Raw genomic sequence first — 14624 nt, forward strand, 5'->3', positions numbered from 1 at the left:
GCACTGTGATTGGTTGCTATGGGCAGCAAGGCACATATTGCTATTGGACGGGTTGGGTGAAGAAGGCCTGATAACTTTCTGCTTGTGGACAGCCATAGCAACCAATCAGATTGCAGCTTTTATTTTCTAACCAGCAGAGCATAATGGCAGCTGGATTCTGATTGGTTGCTACGAGCAACACCACTACATCCATCTACCCACTTGTTTAAAACGCCAATTATGCAATTAGCAGGTATTAATTTCACTTACACCCTTGTAAATCACTCTTTAGAGTATCATTAAATATTCCCCAGCCAACAGGTTTCAGTTTTCTCTGGTCAAATGAATTTATGTCTCCATTGACGCTGTTGAAGCATAAGGTAAGCCGCCATTTTGTTGAAGACCAACCACTGTACAACCTTACGGGACAGACGTCGGGAACATCTCCGCAGCATGGAGGACACAGTTTGAGCTGACAGTCTTCACGGCCTATGACCGGTTCGGGCGCCTCCTGCTGACGTGAGCAGCGGTGCGACGTGCTGAACGCTGTCAGATGAGTAAGTCGGGGTGTTAGTTACCTGCTGTCGCTGTGGACATGGCGGCTGCCAGTAGCGTCTAGTGGCCGAGAGATGTCACTGGAGGAGCGGCCAGTAGCGTGAAGCGGCCTCTAGTTTCCTGTGCTGCTGACAGGAACACGTCCCAGGATGGGAATCCTCTTCACGAAGATATGGAGGCTGTTCAGCCATCAGGGTAAGAGCTGGACGTCTTAAGGGGGCAGACATTTAGAGCAGTCTCTATGGTGACAGCTGGTGCTGAACTACAACTTCCAGCATGGCTTGTAGAGTGACAGCTTTTGTCAAACTACAACTCCCATCATGACTTATAGAATGATAGCTACTGATCTGGTATCATCGATAAAGTCATTGAACTACGCTTCCCAGCATGACACTTCGTGTTGAACTACAACTCCCAGCATGACCTTTGTCCTCCAGTAAAGATGCTCGACAGGCAGAATGTGCGTGGTCCGATACGCCTTCGGCACGTTTTGCCTGGCGCGGTCCCGTCTTAGTGCACGTCACTGTTCAGACCTTTATATGGACTCCTAATGGAGAAGAAGTCAAGGGAAAGTCGATGAGGCTGGAACTGTGGCAGATCTCACCGCTTGTTGCCACGTTTATCTTGCCACGTAAAAGCCCGCTACCCCAGCGATACTGAGTGTGGTGATAATGGGGGAAAGTCTCCATATGCCCGTACAGCCTGGCGTGCACGCCCATATTGTGCATCACAGGGGACACAACCTTTGCTGGAGTCTAATAAAGGGGTTGTTGGAATTGACATACTGTGAATTTAAAATCCGTACCACGTGTGAGACACGCCTCCTCATAAATGTGGCACATCTTTGGGCAGTCCGCGTGCCAGAAATCAGCTGATGTAGATTTGAAAACGTTCATGTGAACGAGCCCAAACTCTGACACCAGCCGCGCGCGTCCCACATATTCGAGTTCCAAAGTTCCCGCCCTTTGTGTGTGAATGTAGCCCAGTAATGATAGCCTGGGCCTGGCGATAATTGCATGGAACTAATTTAAAGGGGTATTCCCATCTTAGACAATGGGGGCATATCGCTAGGATATGCCCCCATTGTCTGATAGGTGCGGGTCCCACTGCTGGGACCTGCACCTATATCGAGAACGGAGGGGGGGAGCGCTGTGGCTGGAGGACCCCAGATTTCCCGGGGTCCGTCCACCACCAAGCGCTAATCCCCGCCTCTCCCATAAAAGTGAATGGAAGCGCACTGCGCATGCGCGGCCCATGCTCCCATTCATTTCTATGGGGCAGACAGCAAAAGCCGAGCCAGCGCTAGGCTATTTTCAGCGGCCCTATAGAAATGAATGGAGGGTGGCTGTGCATGCGCAGTGCGCTCTCCTTCACTTTCGGGGCTCCGTTCTCGATATAGGTGCGGGACCCGCACCTATAAGACAATGGGGGCATATCCGAGCGATATGCCCCCATTGTCTGAGATGAGAACCCCTTTAATGTATTGTAAGGCCTCATGCACACGACTGTATGTATCTTGTGGTCCGCAAAAAACTGATCCACAGAAAATACGGATGATGTCTGTGTGCATTCCGTATTAATGCGGAACGGAACAGCTGGCCCCTAGTAAAACAGTCCTATCCTTGTCCGTAATGCGGACATGGATAGAAGATACATACCTCTGTCTTTGGTTTTAGTACTAAAAAAAATAAAAAATCCTGTATGCGCTGCTCCGCCAAGTGCATCGAGGGTGGGGGCCACAGGGTGTGTTGCTTTACAGGTAATGTATGAGTGGCTCAAGGCCGCTTTCTTCTGCTGTGAGTAATGGCTGAAGCCGTCTCCTGGTTCACGCTGCAGCCGCCACGCAGAGCAGAGGGGCAGGGCTGCAGCCGCCACGCAGAGCAGAGGGGCTGGGCTGCAGCCGCCACGCAGAGCAGAGGGGCAGGGCTGCAGCCGCCACGCAGAGCAGAGGGGCAGGGCTGCAGCCGCCACGCAGAGCAGAGGGGCAGGGCTGCAGCCGCCACGCAGAGCAGAGGGGCAGGGCTGCAGCCGCCACGCAGAGCAGAGGGGCAGGGCTGCAGCCGCCACGCAGAGCAGAGGGGCAGGGCTGCAGCCGCCACGCAGAGCAGAGGGGCAGGGCTGCAGCCGCCACGCAGAGCAGAGGGGCAGGGCTGCAGCCGCCACGCAGAGCAGAGGGGCAGTGCTGCAGCCTGCGGGCCCACCCCCAGTGCACTTGCCGGAATGGTGCCAACAGGAACAAAGACTGAGTTTCTGTTTCCGCACTGCGTCCACTAAGGACAGAGGTATGTATCCCCTCCTGTCCCCGGCCCCTACCTATGTCTATCAGTAGTTTTGTATCGACAAGAAAAAAATAAAAACTCATATAACAGGTTTTATAAAATGCACAAGAAATACAAATACTTTTCGCTGTAGTGAACCAGAAAAAACATGACCCCTCGAAACACAAGACCTCGTATAACCGTGTGAACTAAAATAAGGAAAGTTACTGCTGTCGGAAAGAGAGAAGGGGGAAAATATGCCATGCTTAAAGGGATATTTACATCTTATAAAGTAGTGGCATCACCTTTGGGAGCCCCCATCAATTCTTCACATTAAAGGTCTGCAGCGGCGGTTTGTAGGTTTCCACGGCAAAGCTGTTCCCCGGCGAGGAACCACAGTCGTCCCAATTAGAGATGAGCGAGTCGATTTGTACGAGTCAAATTAATTCCGTAATTGGCCTTCTTGAGCGGCGAGCGGCTGGCCCCGATGCTCAAGAGACTCCCCCTTGACTGACAGATCCAGACGTTCTCACCTGGCCCTGAAAGTCTTGCGTCTGCACCATTGCTCAAAGTAGTGACACAAGTGCTGGGGCTCTGCTACTGCCACCTGAGCAGCACAATTGTCAACTGTGCAGGCGCTTCTCCTTGAGCCGCAGGTGTGACATTGACAGGGCTTGGTGAGAGGTCTGGTCCTGTCAATCAAGGGGAAGTCTCTTGATCCGTGGGGCCCGACCCTTGCCGCTCAAGGAGGTTGACTTCTGAAGGAATTTGATTCATACAAATCGATTCGTTCTTCTGTAGTCACGATGCAAATGAAATGGCGCCATGCAGCAGCTCCCTGTATAGCCGGAGGCTAGAAGTGGCATATCCACCCACAGGGGTCTCCCAATCCCATCCCACTGCGGAGGTGGCCACGGCCTTACAGTGTTTTGTTCTCTTTAGACCCGAATCTATCACACATTTGTGGCATATCCTGTGGATATCAATGTCTGAGGTGAGAGTACCCCTTTAACGAGTGTAACATTTCCAAAAAACATCCCAGATACGGCATTGCAGTGAGACGTAGTCGCTGTACGAGGGCCCCCCTCGCTGGGAGGCTTGTTCCGAGGGCGTCGAGGCCTTTGTCCGTACTATTAATGATTCATTGTTTGCTCTTGGACGGTGTATTGTGTTCACTGCAACAGATCTCAGAGTGAAAACCTATCTGACGGGCTGAGCCCTGTTTGGCCTTATCTGACATGAGCTTCAAGCTCTGGGCTCTTATTTTTCTTCTTGTGCCTCAATTGAAATAATTGAATGTAAAGATTATTTTTAATGTGCAATATTGAAACAAATTAAAGGGAACCTGTCACTGGGATTTTGTGTATAGAGCTGAGGACATGGGTTGCTAGATGGCTGCTAGCACATCCACAATACCCAGTCCCCATAGCTCTGTGTGCTTTTATTGTGTAAAGAAACCAATTTGACACATATGCAAATTAACATAAAAGAGTCATATCTTACTTGTGTGACCAGAGAAGAGTCATATTTTCAAGCTCTGACTCATCTCAGGTTAATTTGCATATGTATCAAATCGGGTTTTTTACACAATAAAAGCACACAGAGCTATGGGGACTGGGTATTGCGGATGTGCTAGCGGCCATCTAGCAACCCATGTCCTCAGCTCTATACACAAAATCCCGGTGACAGGTTCCCTTTAAGCAATTTTGTATCTCCATGAAAAGCCTTGATTCCAAATATCTTATTGTTTGTTTGTGTTTTGTTGTTTTTGTTTCGAGCCCCTATGCGTCTCCATGGAAACAGTCCACAACAAACCTGCTATAGTCTGATCCTGCAGCCCCCTGTTCTGATAGCAAAATACATTGTAACCACGGAGACGCATAGGTGTGCATGAGAGCTGCAGACACAAAGCGTAGGGTATTTCAAGACTGTAATGTTACTCCTTTATTTTGGACACATGGAAGCAATTAAAATTTCTGTATTTCAGAGCACAAAGTCATCATCGTGGGCCTGGATAATGCGGGGAAGACGACTATACTGTATCAGTTGTACGTACCTCGGGGGCAAGGCTTGGCTGTGATATATTATACCCCTTTATTGACACCTGCATATTTTTCACCTCCTTTTTTTTTTGGGGTCTTATCGATTCCCATTAATTCAGAATGAACTTTAATAATAATAAGCATAAGGGCTCATGCACACGACCGCGCCGTGTCTTGCACGCCGTAGATTGTGGATCTGCAAAACACAGATGCCGGCCGTGTGTGTTCCGCAGTTTGTGGAATGGAATCGGCGGCCTACGATAGAAATGGACAAAACACACAAGAATAAGACATGTTCCTTTTCTTTTTTTTTGCGGGGACATGGAACGCAGCAACGGATGCGGATGGCACACGGAGCGGTGTCCGCATCTTTAACGGCCACATTGAAGTGAATAGGTCCGCTTCTGAGCCGCAAAAAATGCTCTTCAGATGTGGACCCAAACAACGGCCGTGTGCATGAGCCCTAAATCTAATCCCAACGCCTCCCGAAGTTTACCTTTGTTAAGATCTTTGCAAACTGCATTTGCTGGGTAGATCAGAAGTATATCTTGGGAGGATTTCCTGACATAGTCTGACAGGCTGTTCTGGCGGGTGAACAGCCTGTCGGATCCGTCCTGCCGCTGGTTCATGTGTGCCCCTGGCCTGCCGCTCTATAGCGGGGGCGGAGTTCCGATGGCAGCGCACGGCGAGAGGCAGCCGGACTAAAAGTTCTGCATGTCGTACTTTTAGTCCGGCTGCCTCTCGCTGTGCGCTGCTGTGCTGCCGCCGGAACTCCGCACCCGCCCCCATTATAGTCATTATAGAGCAGCAGGCCAGGGGCACACATGAACTAGCGGCAGGACAGATCCGACAGGCTGTCCACCCGCCTGAACAGTCTGCTGGACTCCCCTGCCGCTAATGTGAAAGTACCCTAAGAAAATGTCATCTTATTTGTGCAAAAATGTTATTTTCTTTTATTTGTCTTGATATCCCCAGCGCTGCCAGAGGATGCAGCTAATTTATGACGAGGCGCAGGCCCTCCGGCAGTCTGTGCGCCTAGACAGAAATGTGCGTCTGCTCAGAGCTGCCATACATTTCTGGCTTCTTTTTCACCAGAAAACTGGCGTAAATGTCATAAATTTGTTGTGGTGACTGTCCGCGCCCCCTTCCTGACCTTGCCACACCACCTTTAAGGAAAGTGGTGAGAGTGGCGGAAAAGCCGAGAGATGCACACATAGTTTGTGACTTTTTGACGTCACTTTTAAGGCGCAATCTCCCCCCAAAGTGTTTTGTTGGGGCTTCTCGTAAGATCTCACTGTTTTCCTGTTAGGGACTTGTGGTCAGAATCCCTGCAGCCGTCATGTGACTTGCGGTGGAGCCTCGTTATTTGCGCTGTGATCTGTGAAGTAATGACCCGCATCTGTCTTTCTTTTCCAGTTCCATGAATGAAGTCGTCCACACGTCTCCGACAATAGGCAGCAACGTGGAGGAGATCGTGGTGAATAACACAAGGTTTCTCATGTGGGACATCGGTGGTCAGGAATCTCTCCGCTCTTCTTGGAACACTTATTATACAAATACTGAGGCAAGCGTGTAACCGAAGACGATACTCAGCGGGAACGGTGACATCACAAAGTGCATTCCATGCGTTTCCTGCCCACCCTGTTAAGGCTGATGCCTGTAGAAGACAATTTGTTCACTCACTACCTAGCAGAGGATAGTGGGATAAGTGTCTGATCAGTGGGCGTCTGACTGCTGGGAGCCCTGCCAATCACCAGAACTGGGGTCCCGTCTTCCCCTGTTTAAATGGAGCGGTGATCACACATTTATTCATTCTATGGCATTGCCCAAGACTGTACATGTGCACACTGCAAGCAATCGCCAATCTGTTTAACAGGGTAACACAGGACCCCTGTTCTCATGATCGATGTGGGTCCCCATGGTCAATTAACCCCTATCTTGAAAACCCCTCTAGGGTGAACCTACACTCAGTGTCGGACTGGCCCAAAAGAGTACCAGAGAATCCTCTGATGGGCCCAGGCTCTACCATAAAGGGCACCAAAGATCCAGGAGAAAAAAAGATATTTAACTGCCTTTTGGATCCAATCATTTTCCACTTTTTTGATGATATGGGGGTTGGGTCTTCAGAATAATTTCCTCTGGTGGGCCCTAGGAACCCCAGTCCGACGCTGCTTACACTTACAGTAAAATTCAGATTCTGGGGACAAAGGTGCTGAATTATTGGAAATGCTGGACTATTGGAAGTTTTACGTAAAAAAAAAACCCAAAAAAACAACTTGCATTCATATTTACTTACCATGGTGGCAAACAGCATTTATTGCGTTTCTTGAACTTCTGCTGGTGGCCTTGAAGGGGTTATCCCACAATAATATATTACATTTCTCTGCGAGATCACCCAAAATATAACATGTTTTCAGTTGGAATCATTCAAAAACTCTCCTCTCTGTAGATATTGTTGTTATGTACTTGAGGCACCCCCTGCTGCTCGGTACTTGTTATGGCACTTCCTGCTGTTCTCAGAGTAAATTAATATTTGTTCAAGGGACTTATCATTTAAAAGCATTTTCTGGGATGACACTATTTATCGCTTTTCTTTAAGATAGTTGGGTCGGGGGGGGGGGGGCGGACGGTCTCCAGACTAAGGATGACCATGGTGCTGGGGTTCACCAGGGGCAGTTCCATAATTTTGACAGTGGTTCTGACTGATATTGCAGGTCATTCCCATTGAAGTAAATGTTTTTTTTCTGTTTATTTTATCCCCATGTAAATCATATTTTGCACGTTTTTTGTTCTGTCCTTGCCTGACATGTGTCCTCTCTTCACCTGCAGTTTGTAATAGTGGTTGTGGATAGCACCGATAGAGAGCGGATATCTGTGACCAGAGAGGAGCTGTATAAAATGTTATCTCATGAGGTAAGTTCCAGCTCGTAAAACTGAGTTTAGTCATTACTCACATTTAGTGGTTTGAGTCATAGAACAACATTACTTTTTGTTAGTAGGTCACATGTTCAAATACAGTGAAAGGAAATGGCTGCAGCTACCAGGTGTATGCAGTGGATATAATTTAAAAGGAACCTGAAAACAAGATGTGCCTCCTGTAACCCCTTAAGGCCCCTTTCACACGGGCGAGATTTCCGCGAGGGGGGAATGCGGTAGGTGAACGCATTGCACCCGCACTGAATCCGGACCTATTCATTTCTATGGGGCTGTTCACATGAGCGGTGATTTTCACGCATCACTTGTGCGTTGCGTGAAAATCACAGCATGCTCTATTTTGTGAGTTTTTCACATAACGCAGGCCCTATAGAAGTGAATGTAGCTGCGTGAAAATCGCAAGCATCTGCAAGCAAGTGTGGATGCGGTGCGATTTTCACTAATGGTTGCTAGGTGACGATCGGGATGGGGACCCGATCTTTATTATTTTCCCTTATCACATAAGGGAAAATAATAGCATTCTTAATACAAAATGCTTAGTAAAATGTGGATTGAGGGATTAAAAAAATAATAATTAACTCACCTTCTCCTCTTGATCGCGTAGTTGCCGATCTCTTCTTACTTCTTTAATCATGAGCTGCCGGGTAAAGGACCTGTGGTGATGTCACATCACATGGTCCATCACTGTGGTGATGAACCATGTGATTGGGCCATGTGATGAGCTCAGTGACGTCACCACAGGTCCTGAAGAAAGAGCAGAGACCGGCAGCTATGGAGGAGGTGAGTTAATTTGTTTTATTATTATTTTTTTTTAACCCTCAATTGACCTTCTACTAAGTATTCTGTATTAAAGAATGCTATTATTTTCCCTTATAACCATGTTCTAAGGGAAAATAATAAAATCTACACTACAACTAACCCAAACCCGAACTTCATTGAAGAAGTTTGGGTCTGGGTACCACATTCAATTGTGTGCTCATTCGCACGATTTCCCCGCCACGCACCCGCATCCTATCTGGCCCCAATCCGTAACGCCCGTGTAAAAGAGGCCTAAGAGTTTTGCTTTAGCTCAGGCTTTGTGAAAAAGGAGGAGGGCTGCTTTAACCCCTCTTATTATGGGATCGGTAGCAGTTACAGATATGAGCCTGGTCTTGTTTGAAATCTGACAGTCTAAGCATCACAGCAATATATCCTCTACTTCAGAAGATATAGCTGTTAGATACTGGGTCAGGAGTGGTAGCAGCTGAAAATTAAATCAGGTTTCACTTCTGACCTGATTTCTAACAGCTATATCTCCCGTTATAGTAGAGAGAAGGCTGTGATTCTGGTCTTGTTTTAAAACTTAGATTGTCAGCTTTCAAACATGTTCATATATCTAGCTATTCAGCCCAAGATATGTAGAGTTAAAACAGCGCTTCCCCCTTCAGCTGGCTGTGATCTCAGCCAGCCTGGAGGAGGAGGGGATGGGGACAGTTGGGTTTGCTGACAGGCTGCAGGAAGAAGAGAAAAAAATATATAATATAAAATATATATAAATTTGGCAACATCATATGGATAGTGTCCCACAGATTGAAGTTATCACGTTTGCGGAAAAATGTTGCTGGTCCTTAAGGCTAAAATTTGTTATGTCACTAAGGGGTTAAAAATTAAAAATCTACAATAAAAAAATGAAATGCTCCAATGCTCTTGTCAGGGTGGTTGCCTGTGTGAAATTATGGGTATGCCCGGGTTCAGCTCTGAACCCAGACAACCCCTTTAAGGATGTATGGATGGTACTCTAGGAGAAGAGACCTGTCAGACAGCAGATCTGCTCCAATCAGTGATGCCTAGTGTCCTTGCGGCACAGCTGTTTGGAAGGAACTCGGTGACTGACAGGATTCTCCTCTTCTAGCTCCTTGGATATTTTTTTGAGGGGTATTACAGCTTAGTCCTCCAAACGGCTGACGGCACTGTAAGGCCTCGTTCACATTTCCTTCAGTTTCATGTCTGTGTTTTATCCGTGAAGATGTCCATTAATTAATCTATGGACGCTGCTCAGCTGAAAATTAATTTGCAAACCGTGTTGTGTCCGTGATTTTCGCAGACCCATAGAGTACAATGAACGTTTGGTCCGCATCACGGATCAAAGCCGTGCATGTCTCCTTGTTTTTTTTTTTTTTACTGACCCACGGTCAGTAAAATAAATACTGATATGCGCACATGGCTCCGTGTGCTGTGGAAAATGCAGACAGCGCACGTCAGTGAAAAACGGAAATGTGAACAAGGCCTGACGGTAATGGTGAGAGTATACCTAGAGTCGGGACCGTGAAATTGAAATTTACATCCCTCTGGCACTCTAACTGCAAGTGTCCTTGAGGCAGTCCCTTCATGTTCAGTACCTTGGGCTCTCTGCACTGAAGGCTTCTCAGCCCCTTCCCTCTGCTCTGATTGACTGCTTTTGTGTCCAATCAGGAGACTGCTAGAGTAGTCACTCAGATCAGAGGGCACTGGACACGTAGGGACCCTCACCAAACTCCAGAACAGACCCCCAAAAGTGAAAGGGAGTGCACCGTGCATGCAAGGTGCGCTGCCACCGCTCCATTCATTTCTATGGGACTGGCTCAACTATTTTCAGTAGTTCCATTGAAATGAATGTAGAGCGACCACACGTGTGGCTGCTCTCTGCTCACTTTAGGGGTCCTATTCTGGAGATAGGTGCAGGTCTTGCTAGGATATGCCACCAATGTCTGAGATGAGACAATCCCTTTGATGTTCTATATATGGTGTTGGGTTTAAAGCAAATAACTGCTAGTGTTAGTTTGCAGGAAGTCTATTTTAAGAATTCATTCTGAAGTGTGAAACTGCTGAAAAGCTCTGCAACTTTGTCATTTTTTTGTTTCAGCTCTTTTGAAGACATATTCTTGCTGTCAGTGAATAGAAAGCTGAAAATAATGTCCTGCTCGCAGCTGCAAGTTTGTGGTAATTGCATGTGGTCCAGATAATCCTCTGTGAGCTGAACACATCGACAGCACGAATTTCTCTGTTGCCCTGAATTTTCTACAATGTAAGGCCTCATGCACACGACCTTTGTGTGTTTTGCGGTCCGCAAAATGCGGATCCGCAAAACACGGATGGAGTCCGTGTGCGTTCCGCAATTTGTGGAACGGCACGGACAGCCTTTAATATAACTGACTATTCTTGTCCGCAAAGCGCGGACAAGAATAGGACAGGTTATATTTTTTTTGCGATGCTAGGAACGGAGCAACGGATGCGGACAGCACACGGAGTGCTGTCCGCATCTTTTGCGGCCCCATTGAAGTGAATGGGTCCACATCCGAGCCGCCAAAACTGCGGCTCGGATGCGGACCGAAACAATGGCCGTGTGCATGAGGCCTAAGATATTTGCTTAATATATCGAATGCGGGCTGTTTGGCTCACAGAGGATTGCCTAGATGGGATGCAATTGTAGCCGAACTACAGCTATGAACAGGAAAAGATCAGAACCCGTTTTGAATGTTGTAAAGTAGATTAGGCCTCTTTCACACTTGCGTTGTCCGGATCCGGCATGTACTCCACTTGCCGGAATTACACTCCGGATCCGGAAAAACGCAAGTGTACTGAAAGCATTTGAAGACGGAGCCGTCTTCAAAATGCTTTCAGTGTTACTATGGCACCCAGGACGCTATTAAGGTCCTGGTTGCCATAGTAGGAGCGGGGAGCGGTATACTTACAGTCCGTGCGGCTCCCGGGGCGCTCCAGAATGACGTCAGAGCGCCCCATGCGCATGGATGACGTGTCCAATGCGATCACATGATCCATGCGCTTGGGGCGCCCTGACGTCACTCTGGAGCGCCCGGGAAGCCGCACGGACGGTAAGTATACTGCTCCCCGCTCCCCACTACACTTTACCATGGCTGCCAGGACTTTAGCGTCCCGGCAGCCATGGTAACCATTCAGAAAAAGCTAAATGTCGGGTCCGGCAATGCGCCGAAACGACGTTTAGCTTAAGGCCGGATCCGGATCAATGCCTTTCAATGGGCATTAATTCCGGATCCGGCATTGCGGTGTGTGTTCCGGATTTTTGGCCGGAGCAAAAAGCGCAGCATGCTGCAGTATTTTCTCCGGCCAAAAAACGTTCCGTTCCGGAACTGAAGAAATCCTGATGCATCCTGAATGGATTTCTCTCCATTCAGAATGCATTAGGATAAAACTGATCAGGATTCTTCCGGCATAGAGCCCCGACGACGGAACTCTATGCCGGAAGACAATAACGCAGGTGTGAAAGAGCCCTTAGCGAGTTCAATGAAAAAATAAAGGCGTGCCATCTAGATACCGAGATGATCATAGTTTTTAACCCTTTTGAAAACTGAAGGACCTAAAGAAAGCTGGACTGCTGGTCTTCGCAAATAAACAAGATGTGAAGGAGTGCATGACAGTGGCTGAAATCTCCCAGTTCTTGAAGCTGACCTCTGTGAAGGATCATCAGTGGCACATACAAGCCTGCTGTGCGCTCACTGGAGAGGGGTGAGGCTCCAGTCCATCATTTGTACTGACTTGTAATGTGTAGCAAAAATAGTACGGGGCCCTATCAGCACGAAAAATCTGTGGGATGTAAGAAGACCAAATGTACTATAAGGAGGGATACTAAGTGGAAAAATTATACCGTACATGTGGAGGTGTGCATGCATTGGATATTTGGACTGCGTTGGTGAGATGTGGGTATAAGGGCTCATGCACACGAAAGTTGTTGCTTGGCGGTCCGCAGGTCCGGTTCAAGGTACCACTTGGAACCGAAACAGAGTTCAGTAAAAGGTTTTTAACAATTCATTTCTGAAGTTATTACCCGAATTCTTGCGAGACTTCGCAAAGTAATAACTTCGGCTCATAGGAGCCAATACATTCTAATACTGTACAGAGCGCTCGCACCGTACAGTATTCTAAACAAAGCTTTATGCGAATCCGAAGTCGATTCGCTCTTCCCTATTTACGATCCTCTCACGGCTCATGTTTAGTTCTCATGTAATGATCTCCTGACCACATTAACACTTATTTAAGCCACATTCCTATCGGTTTGATAAGAATTGAGCTATAATGAGTGTTTATGAGGTCAGGAGATCAGAGATATGCCTCATTCACACATCAGTGTTCGGTCAGTGATTTCCATCAGTGATTTTGAGCCAAAACCAGGTGCGGCTCTAAACACAGAACAGGTGCAGATCTTTCCCTTATACCTTATGTCTGTGGAGGCTCTAATTCTGGTTTTGGCTCACAGTCACTGATGGAAATCACTGAACAAAACACTGACGTGCGAATGAGGCTATAAGGCTTCACATGAGCCATCAGATGACTGGATTCCAAGAAAACAGAAAGGGACAGACTGACTTTCAACATCTGTATCTCAGAAACGGCTGACTATTTTTAATGTTAGTTATTATATATTTTTTTTTTGTGGCATTTCAAGAGCCCTAACTGTATTTTTCCATCACTATAGCCATGTGAGTGCTTGCTATGTGTGGGACGACTCTTTTCACCGTTACTGGATCCCTGTACGGCAGGTGATGATGCGTAACTTGGCGTGTTTGCCATTACGGCATTTGGGAAACTTGGGCGATAGTGTCAGTCATATAGGTGGCCATCTGAAGAGCATGTCCATTGCTGGTTGCCCGTTCCATCGTTCATTTTTCATTCTTTTCACATCGTTTAGCCTTTGTCAAGGACTGGAGTGGATGATGTCAAGACTAAAGTCCAGATGACCCCCGTGAGCTGTGAAGAGACATTAGACTTCAGACATACTGTATTTATGAATCCCTGAACTGCTGCAAACCAAGTATTTATGAGCGTCGTGTTCCAGTGGTTTCATCAACGGGACGACTCCAGAGACTACTGCTCCTGTGTCCTATGAAAGCTGTGATCGACCGGACCATTCTTTTTAGCCTAAGACCTCCCCCCACCCCCACCCGCACTGCCCATGGAAGGTCAGAGAAGGTGGTTTTTAAAACTTTTTATATTCTAGCTTTGATTCTGAATGTGGGAGGAAGCTGATAACAGCGAATGAAGCATAGACTGCGCAGTATTGTAACCAGCGACTCTGTACATATCTCTGTATTTCCCGCGTGTACGCATGCTCCTATCCTGTACCACTGTACAGAAGATTCGCCTTGACGACCGTGAATATTGCACAGTACTCACTTGAATGCTCTAATATTTGGCACTTTTTCATTTTTAGTCTTGATTTTTAATGGTACATTCCTTGGCTTATGTCGACTTGCATGTCATGCTCCCATCGTTCTTTATTTGACCCCCCCCCATGCTCTTGTTCGGAAAACTTTCTGAAATAAGTTTGACCTGGTGATAATAAAATAACATGGGGGGAAGGTGCTCTGGTGTCATTCCTGTTAATTACTTTGTTGTACTGCTTAAAAGGGGTATTCCAGGATTCTCATATTGATGATCATCACTGAGAGATCTGTGGGGGGGGGGGGGGGGAAGGGAGATAAGTTGTTAAAGGAGACTACGGCCTCCTCACAGCTTACCATGCACAGTGCCATTCACTTGGATAGGACAAAACTGCTCCTAGGCCATGTGACTGTTATCCGTGATGTCACATGACTTAGGAAGAGGCCTGAGCGCCACGACTTCTGTGGGGGTTGCCTGGAGTCGGACCCCGGAAGATCTCATATTGATGACCGATCCGGATCATTATGAAAATCCCGGAAAACCCCTTAACACCTGGCAATATGTCTTGTTATGCCAGCTGTGAAAGGGTTTTCCAGGATTTTTTTTTAAAAACCACCCACCCAGCAGTACCTGTGAAGAAACCCATATCTGCTCCCTGCCACTCCATTCCAGCTCAGTGGCTCCCGGGCCGGACTGCCAG

General features: G+C 47.5%; 1 protein-coding gene across 1 annotated transcript; it reads left to right on the top strand.

The window, feature by feature from the left end:
* The first annotated feature begins 490 nt into the window (after positions 1-490).
* On the top strand, positions 491-14124 carry ARL5A (ADP ribosylation factor like GTPase 5A). Its single transcript, XM_040441351.1, has 6 exons — positions 491-729; positions 4780-4840; positions 6251-6398; positions 7664-7747; positions 12120-12271; positions 13452-14124. Exons 1-6 carry the CDS (start codon positions 684-686, stop codon positions 13498-13500), a joined length of 540 nt encoding a protein of 179 aa, XP_040297285.1. The 5' UTR covers positions 491-683; the 3' UTR covers positions 13501-14124.
* Positions 14125-14624: the final 500 nt, after the last annotated feature.

This window comes from Bufo bufo, chromosome 7 (genome assembly GCF_905171765.1).
Source record: "Bufo bufo chromosome 7, aBufBuf1.1, whole genome shotgun sequence".
Taxonomy (NCBI): domain Eukaryota; kingdom Metazoa; phylum Chordata; class Amphibia; order Anura; family Bufonidae; genus Bufo; species Bufo bufo.